Here is a 9,781-nt window from a genome sequence, read left to right on the forward strand (position 1 = left end):
TTGCCCATGTTTAAAAGTGGTATAAAACTATTAAGGGAATGCTTATTCTTTCCTGTAACAAGTTCAAGAATGTCAAGCATGCTGGTGCACATTTGCTTACAACTTACTCTTGGTTCTGACATGTGTCAGGGGACCTGTCTACCCTCAATGGAAGGACCAGGTTCTTAAACCTTACGCTCTACTACTTGCATTGAATGATTGCGTAACTGTTTTTTTTTAAAAGGCTGAATTTATTTGTGCTGACTCTGCTGTCAGGTAATTAGTGTCTCTGATGTTGCTTCTGGTGTCACAATTCTGTCAGTTCTCAGGGACCTTCTTAGCAAAATAATAAGGCAGAGAAGATATGAACTTAAAGCGGAGTTTAAAACCAAGCAAAAAAAAAAGTCTAATGTCCATTTCATACCTTCTTTCTACATAAAAATGACAAAAAAGAGATCACAGGCTGTAATCTATGCCTTCTTCATTAGCTATAAGTGACAAGATAGACTGGTTTCTATTTAATACGAAAACTAAGTCAGTTGAGTCAGGCTGAGCATATCTTTCTTCTTAAGCATCACCATTTGTGCTAGCTGTGACTGTGCCAAAAAAAGCAAGTTGTAATGAATAATATTTCCAGAAAATTAATCAGATAGGCATTATAATTATAAAAGGCCCGTGAACCACACAGAACACTAGCCTGATACATCAAATATAGATTTTTTTTTTTCTGTTGATAGAAAAGCACTATTTTTGATCACAAAACCAAGCAGTTTTCCCACTGACTTCTAGGATAGTCTGGAATCATCACCAGAGGACTCCTTGTTTAATCTGCTGTGTCATATAAACACACATTTCTCTTACAGAGGGCTACACAGAGTGCTGATGTGTACTACAGGCCAGAGCTGAATAAATCCAAGGAAATCAGAATCTCTCCATTGACTTGAGTCTGCATGTGACTTCAAAGAAGGCAGACCCCTGCTGATTGACAATAAATTCACTCTATTCAGTTCAACACCAGCATAAAAAAGCTTAACTCTCCTTTACAAAAGGCTGTAATCTTGTCATAGTGAGTTTAGTGTTGTAAACCATTAATAAAAATGGTCTTAAATATTCTTATTTAGCTTCATGATATTAATCAGGGCTTTCCTGCATATTAGTCCTTTTGTAAAAGGAAATTATTAACCGTCCCGACCAAGTAGGAAGCAACGCACTCAAGGTATGAGCATCCCATTGCTAAGAAAAGAGGAAAGGTAAAATCTAATTAAAATCAGCTGGTGGCTTTTATGGCTGGCAGTAACACTACTTGGAGCAATTTTAAAATCACTGTTGCTTTGTTGCTGGTGTAATGGCTTTTAAATCATACCTAGGAATTTGGGGAGTGTGTATAAAAAACCAGTCCTTGGGATCGCCTTTCCTCTCCTTTACTCCACTAGAAAGGGATCAATTCGAATGACCCAAAAACCTGTGCAATAAGCAGCAAAGGTGTAACAGTTTATCTGAACGCCTTTTTTATTAGCGCTTTCATTTTTTTTGCTTCTCAAAACTGGCTCTATTCTTTGTTGATGACAGGCAAAGGTGGTCTATAAAGTGTAACAGAAATAACGAGACGTAAACACTAAAATTCCATCACGGAAATATTCTTAAAAACGGAAAGGGAAAAAGATCTACACTGTGGCCCAGGAAACCATTTCCTAGTACTTATACATATGTCTTGACGCAGATCTCATTCTGCAGTGATTAATTAACTTTTTCACTAATATATGCAAGCAGATTCAGTTTCCTAGGGGCATTCTAATTAATTAGTTTTTCGCTCTGAATAATGTAGCTTTTCTAAACGGAAGCCTCCTGACTAGATGTATTAATGGATTCTTTAAAATCTTTTGGCAGTTTTCTTATGTTCTGCTTTGAATGTCACAACAGTGAAGTGCTAGCTACAAAAAACACTCCAGTAACTTTTGAGAAAGGCTTCAAGGCTAAAAGAATCAGCAGTATCTTTTATCTTTTGTTACTTGAAGTTTAAATAATGCTCTCCCTCCCTCCCAAGTCAGCAAATAGTACAAAGCCAAATCAAGCTCAAGTTTAAGTAAAGAAAGAAAACAGCCAGATACAAATGAAATGCAGAGACACAGTGATCCAAAATAAACAAATCCTGACACACATCATTACTAAAGCACACACAGAGGCCATTATAGTGGCTAAAAGGGAATGGAAAACTAGAAGCCAACAGTATCAGTTTTCACTGCAATGTCCCTATTTGTGAGGGGGAGCTGAATATTTAGTAACTTATTTATTTAGTTTCTGTCTTATATTTATGCATTTATTTAGGTATTTTCAATTCCCAGTTAGAACTCCAGGCATTTGCATCACACAAAATCAATTGGGTTTATCCTTCAGTCCCCATTTAAGATGTTGCATGTTTACTGAGCTTCTGAAATGATAAACTCAATCCTCTTAGCTTTACTACTGTAAAATTGCAGACACTGTTCTTCAGCCTGCAGAACAAGGCGTCCCCAAATACTGAAATATCCATTTCTACAGAACTCCAGTATAACATAAGATAAAACCAAACAAAACCCACCACTTTGCTCATACTGGGCAATCAATCCAGCAACTAACTACTGTGTACAATACCAGTTCTTTCTTTCTTTCTTCCAAAATACACTGTCCATCTTCCTTGTATTCAGACCAACTGTGCTTAAAGACTATCAACTGTCCCTAGATTTACAAGCCTGATGAAGCCAAATTAACATCGCTGAGGAACACAAAACACTTTACTGTACTGAAGTCTTGGCAACTGACATTTTTCTGGTGGCTTTTCCTAGTTTGCCACTGTTAAATCTCAGCAATAGCTGGCTGGCTTTAAGTTGTCTAGACATCAGAAGAGCTCTGGTTTTAGGCAAACTGCCTTAAATGATATAGGCAATGACCTCAAATGAGCCTTCGAAAGAAAACTACTGTGCTCCCTGAAAGCATTTGTGTCATCTGTGCTCCCTAATGATTTTCTATTAAGATTTATATATAGTGCTTTTGCACTGTGAATGTCTCCAGCTGGTATAGAACTACAAATAACAAAGAGTAAGTGCAAAATTTTGCCCCCCTGCCATCAAACGCAAATGAGGGTGGATTTGAAAATGGCAACTACTTGCCAGTAATCACGAAAAACAATCCTAAACTGAAGGAATCCAAAACAGAATGTATCCACCAGAATGTATCTATCCCTTTTCAAAGTTGACTAGAAGACTGCACTAAGCATTTGTATTTCTCAAAAGAGCATGAAGGACTTCCGTGATCACATCTGACCCAGAATGTTTATTGCTTCATCTTTTAAATGATGATTTTTTTCCATCTGTGTGCTAGTTTTCTCCAGATGCATTTTCACAAAGTGTTTTTGGTGGATCCACATGTCATTGTCATGATTTGGTTTTTTTCTTCCTTTTTGTCAATGTTCTGTTTTTCCTCAGAGGTTCTTTATTGTATTCACAGAAATTTCTATGACTCATAATGCCTTCAGAACACCACATCATGTAAATAATCATCTAGCTAATCTGATTCTATGAAATATTCAAGTGTAGTTCCTGAGATCAACTTGAGGTAAAGTGTGAATTGATTATTTTATTAGTGAAACTATACTTTTATATGTTTTGACATTTTAATCAAAAGAACCTTATTTCTCCTTGTGCATTTTTCAAGCTCAAAGGATATATTCAAAGGCAGTGGAATTTCTGAGCCCATAAACTTTAGTAATTTAGTACTGTAGGAACTAGAGAAAGTTTTGGGCTTTGACAACTAATGTTTTCAGAAGCTAACACAAAAGCAAAATATCTGACATAATTTGAACTGTCATAGAAATTAAAGTACAGAATCATCTGTATTTTTTGAATTACATCTGACAGTTGTTATTCAAAAGCCCAATTTTTTTGTTAAATCAACAGCACAGGGACATGAAGAAAAAATATTATTATTATATAACTAAAGGCATAATTCATTATAAGAGGTGACTGCAAGACTACAGAACAAAGCTAATGATCATGGTGCACTGTATCTTTGTTACAAACATAAGGGTTTGCATTTCCCATAGTACTTGCTACACTGGGATCCCCTAACGCCTTCAAATAGCCTGAAATATCTAGTATGAGACACTATTTATGTACTTTTGCATATGTGGAAACTGGGGCACCAGCAGCTCATGCACCTTGCTCAAAACCTCCAGATCCAGACATTGATCCACAAGACTATTTTTACCCCTACTTCTAATGTTCTACAGCACATCACAATATAAACACATAGTCTTTGCAAACCTTTAAACTGAATCCAAGCTATCAAGCAAATGGTCAGAATGAATTTCTGGTTCTTTTGAAAATGATGCTACTTCTATGTGCAACACAGGCAAGCTATGGCTAATTGAAGCATCACACTTTTCCCACAGTCATTTCCAATTTGACAGCTAACAAAGGGGTAGAAGCAGTACCCTCCAGAGCAAAACATACAAACTCTTATCCCATTAGTTGTCACTTTTTTCCCACAGTCGGCTTCCTACATGAAGTCTTGTGTAAATCTAATCCCATCCAGTTAGAAAAATGTGAATTTATCCAATAACTTGGTTATTACTAGGTAGTTAATGTAAGTTCTTGAATTGCTAAGGTTGTGGGAAGTCACAAATTTGTTCCTTAACAAAATCTACTAGGCAATGCAAGACGTAGGCAGAAAAATAACTGCAGCATCTCATCACATCACTACACAAAAGCCAGGCTCAATCTAGGAGAAAAGAATGATAATAAATATAACACAATAGGAAAGAGCAATGTTACCATACTTTGAAAAATTTTTTAGTAATGTAATCGAAATTGCCTTATGCTGTATATAACAATGCATGACAGCTAACCAGTGCTTCTAAGTATATTACTATTTCCCTGGCCAGAAATCTGTACTGATAAGAAATGGCATCCCCTCACTCCATAATGTAAAACTCATTCATATCCCCCCACTCCACTCCAAATAGTGGTATTTCAAAGTGTCTCTTCCACGCACTTTCCTATCTCAAAAGAAAAATGTTATTTCTGAAAAATTTAAATGCTTGGGAATATAAGGATTTCCTCCTTAAGAAGAACATTTTCCTTTCCCCTTGGTTGAAACATTAAGTCATGATGGTTTCTAGCTGACATATCAATTATGATGGGTTGATGGGTCACAATACATTGCACTGCAGCAAATCATGAAGCATTAATCTTGGAAATTTGAGAGAGATTAACGCAGACAGACACATTTTGGCTTTGCTGGTTGCTGCAAATTATGTAAAAAATAAAACATAAAAATGAACCAAAGAGTACTGCAATTGTCTCATACAAAGTGATAATTCAGCTGAAACCCTTCTAAACATTCACCTAAAACTGGACACATGCAGAGTTCCTCAGTAAAGCTGGTTATGGGAAGAAAGCATGTAAGTTGTTTCTTACCTGTAATATGGTAGCTAACCTGCCGATTGACATCAGACGTGTCTTCATCCCAGGTGCTAAGAACAGCCACAACTTCCCCTGGAGGGTCACTCTCCTTCACTGACCCTCTGTACACCTCGTGCTCAAAGACGGGTGGATTATCGTTTATATCTGTCACAGTAACTGAGACCAAGGTGGTTGATGACAAGGACAAAGCTTCCCCCAGATCTGAGGCCACCACTGCAAAGGTGAAAGAAGGATCCTTTTCATGGTCCAGATCCTTCAGTGTACTGATCCAGCCACTGTTGCTATCAATGGTGAATGCTTCTGTGATCTTCTCCAGCTCAGATTCCACTGCAAGTGTGTAAGTGACCTGCCCATTTGCACTTGAGTCTACATCAACTGCTTTAACTTGCATAAGTTTTGTTCCTATGGGCATCCCTTCCATTATTATAGCAGCATAGCTAGCTGTTTCAAACACAGGCTTGTTGTCATTCACATCCAATACCTTCACCTCCACATCCACAGTCAACACAATGTCTACTTTGTCTAACTGAATTGTGGCAGCAACTTTGAAGTGAAAAGCAGAATTTACTTCGTGGTCAAGTCTCTTGTCCAATTTTATGAGCCCTGTGTCTTGCTCTATGATGAAAACCCCATCTTTGTTGTTTTCAGGTAGCTCACCATTAACAGTGCTATACAAAGCACCCTGATTGGGCAAAACATGCAGAATGTCAATGGTACTACCTATGAGAGTGTCTTCTGCTATGGTGAAAGAATACTGGGGTTGAGAGAAAGAAGGCAAAAGAATTTCTGGGGGTAAAACATGGATGTAGACAGGAATGAGGGAAGGTTTTACAGGAAGGCCACCATCAACTGCTTTGACGAAGAATGACAGAACTGTGTTTTTCAGCTGGTTAAAGCTACCCTTAGTGACCATCCATCCATTATCTGGATCTATTTCAAGGAGATCAGCTACTGAAACAGAGGCTTCACTATACAGAGAATAGGTAATTCTGGAATTGGCTCCATCATCTGGATCTACTGCTTGCACTTGGGTCACCAAGTAACCTTTCCCAGCATCTGCTTTGACACTTGCTCTGTATTCGACCGTCATAAATTGAGGAGCGTTGTCATTCTCATCCACTACTATCACTCTCACAGTACAAAAAGTAGTCCTGCCACCTCCATCGAGGGCTCTCAAAAATATACCAATATCACTTTCCAGTGGGTTCTCACGGTCCAACCTCTCAGTTGTCAGAATCTGCCCATTGCTATCAATCAAAAATCGGTCCTTGGCAAAGTCATTTATTATGGAGTAGCTTATCTGGCCATATATACCTGAATCCCCATCTGTTGCCTTCACATGGATTACCTTAGTTCCAGGAGCAGCATTTTCTCTAACCTCTGCAACATAAACACTCTGTGAAAACACAGGGCTGTAAAGGTTGGCCCCAAGGATCTGTATGTGCACCTGAGCTGTGCTGGTGAACAGCCCGTCTGACACGGAGACGTTTAGGCTGTACATGGGCTCCATTCTCTGTTTGCGATGGTTGGAAAGGGTGATAACACCGCTCTTGCTGTCCATAATAAAACTGGTCCGATCATTTCCCGATAGGATGCTGTACTCCAGCCTGTCAAAATCAGAGCTGTCAGCATCAGAAGCTTGGACACAAGTCACAAAATGACCCCGAGGTGCCAGTTCGCTCACATATGATTCATATATTAACTGGTTGAAAACTGGAGGGTTGTCATTCATATCTGTTATTGAGATACTAACGAGAACCTCACTGCTTAGTGGTGGGAACCCATTATCGGTTGCCCTGACTTTCAAGCTGCACTGCTGTATGAGTTCATGATCCAGCATCCGGGCTGTCAAAATTAGGCCACTGCTGCTGTCTATATGGAAATAGTCAGTACTGTTAAAGGTGTCCTGGACTATCTGATACTGCACTATCCTGTTATTGTCAGAGTCAGCATCAGTAGCAACAACCTGCAATACAGGAGTCCCAATCAAAGAAGCTTCGGACAAAGTAGCATTATAAGTCGACTGATCAAAAACTGGAGGATTATCATTCACATCATTAATGATCAAGTCCACAGTGACCTCAGCTCGAGCGCCAGTGAGAGCATCACTGGCTCGCACCATCAGCCTGAAAAGAGAATTTATTTCATAGTCCAGTGGGCTGATGACACTCAGAACTCCAGTATCAAAGTCGATATTAAATTGGTTGTAGGGATCTCCATCGACAATGATATAAATGATACCCTGGCCTTCTGGACTGGTTGCATTTATGCTTAAAATTGGTGTGTGCATTTCTACATCTTCATTCACGGAAGCTGTATAGAAGGGCTTGTCAAAGACAGGCATAGCTTTGTTAACAATAGTAATGGGGAGCTCTACTGCTGCAGACAACGATGGGTTACCACCATCTTTTGCAAGAATAACAACCAAGTACTCTATATTAGACAAATCAGAATTGAAGGCTTCTTTTAAAGTGACGCTACCAGATCCTCTATCGATTTCAAAATGTCCATAGTCTTCCTTCAGAAGGTATGACACCTCACCATTTTCACCCTTGTCTTTATCAATAGCTGTCACTCGATATATCAGGGTACCAGGTTCAGCATCAACTTGCACAGCAGCATAGTATGGAAGCCCTACAAACACTGGGGCATTGTCATTTATGTCCTCAATGTAAACTCTCACCACTACTCGAGAGACACGAAGGTGATCTAGTTCACGACTTGCTTCCACCACCAGCTCATACAACTCCTGTTCTTCTCGGTCAAACGGGATGCCAGTTGTCTGAATAACTCCTGAGGTGGATTTGATTTTAAATTTGTTTCCTGGGTTTAATATGCTGTATTTCAAAGGCTCATTGAGGCGGTTACCAACAGCATTGACCACAGCGATCTTTGTGATATTGGTGCTGTTTTCTGAGATAGAAGTGGAATAAAAATTCTGTGTGAAATGGAGTCCACTATCCATGGCTTCTTTTACCATTATTGTCACCATAGCAGTGCTGTAAAATTTCCCATCAGATACTCTCACTATTAGCATATAATGGTCTTTGGAGAGGCTATTGTTTTTAATGGTGAGTACCCCTGTGGTTGAATCGATTAAAAAATGGTCCATATTGCCTTCAATTATACTAAATGTTAATTCAGGAGGGATCTCTGAATCTGGGTCTGCAGCCTTGACTTTGAGAACCTCAACACCAATATATGTGGGCAGGAGCAAAACTGTCTCAAATACAGCCTGGCTGAAGACTGGTGGGTTGTCATTGACATCAGTTACCTCAATAGTCACTTCAACAGGGCTCTCTGCTGTAAGCTGGGGATTCCCACTGTCTCTAACATGAACATGGAAATGGAAGTGGGCTATTGTTTCATGATCTAAATTTGCAATTGTTCTGATTGCACCTGTGCTGGAATCTACTGTGAAATACTTTTTTGCAGTAGATTCAACAATCTGGTAGACAAGCAAAGCGTTCTGGTTGCTGTCAGCATCAGTGGCACGTATCACGAGGGGACTGTTATTAGCACTCCGGACTATGCTATTTACAGGAGCAGCTTCACTTATGCTGCCCGAGTACTGAGAGAAGAGAAAAACTGGTGGATTATCATTTTCATCAACAATCTGAACGTTCACAGTGGCATTTGATGCCATGCCTGCCATATTTGTTGCCTGCACAATGAGCTGATAGGAGGAAGCACGTTCATAATCCAGGGCCTTTTGACTGGTGATCACTCCAGAATATGGGTTTATGGTGAAGACGCCATCAACATTCCCATCTTTAACCTCATAAACTAATGTTGACTGACTGATTGCAGAGAGAGAGATGACAGAAGTACCAATATCCACATTTTCATTCACCTCTGCTTGGTATTCTTTTAGAGTGAACTTAGGGTGGGAGTTATCTGCCATTGTCACAGATATCCGCACAATTGCTGTTGCAGACAGTGCTGGAGAACCTTGATCAGTCACTTTGACTGACAAAACAAACTGTCCCATTGTGGTTAAGTCTGGTTCCTTGAGCAATGTAATGATGCCTAAAACTGGTTCAATCTTGAATGTGTTTCCCGTATTTCCTAAAACACAAATATTGGAATCAGATTAGAAATGAAATACGATGCACTTAGTGATAACTTAAACCAGGAGCAATTAGCTACATTTGTTAAAGATGGTTACTGAAAAAACCAAACAAACACAACATAAAAGAATTCTAAAGGCTCTTCCATCCTTTCTTTCTGAAAGCTCAGATGATGGTATAGGTGTTCAAAGCATCAGAAACTCAGGTGATGCTATCTGCATCTCGATTCTGAGTATCAACATCTCAGCAAGAGCTGCATGTACATTACTCCTG

General features: G+C 39.2%; 1 protein-coding gene across 1 annotated transcript in view; it reads right to left on the bottom strand.

Annotated features, from left to right (window-relative positions):
• The window catches only part of FAT3 (FAT atypical cadherin 3), a gene marked incomplete at its 3' end in the record, with an annotated part of 253,079 nt that overhangs the window by 3,881 nt on the left and 239,417 nt on the right, over positions 1-9,781 (bottom strand). Inside the window, exon 9 of the mRNA XM_009076092.1 lies at positions 5,433-9,506. Within this exon, the coding sequence (XP_009074340.1) occupies positions 5,433-9,506 (4,074 nt within the window). The remainder of the gene's footprint in view (positions 1-5,432; positions 9,507-9,781) is intronic.

The sequence above is a fragment of the Acanthisitta chloris genome, unplaced genomic scaffold, assembly GCF_000695815.1.
Source record: "Acanthisitta chloris isolate BGI_N310 unplaced genomic scaffold, ASM69581v1 scaffold3936, whole genome shotgun sequence".
NCBI classification, from domain to species: Eukaryota; Metazoa; Chordata; class Aves; order Passeriformes; family Acanthisittidae; genus Acanthisitta; species Acanthisitta chloris.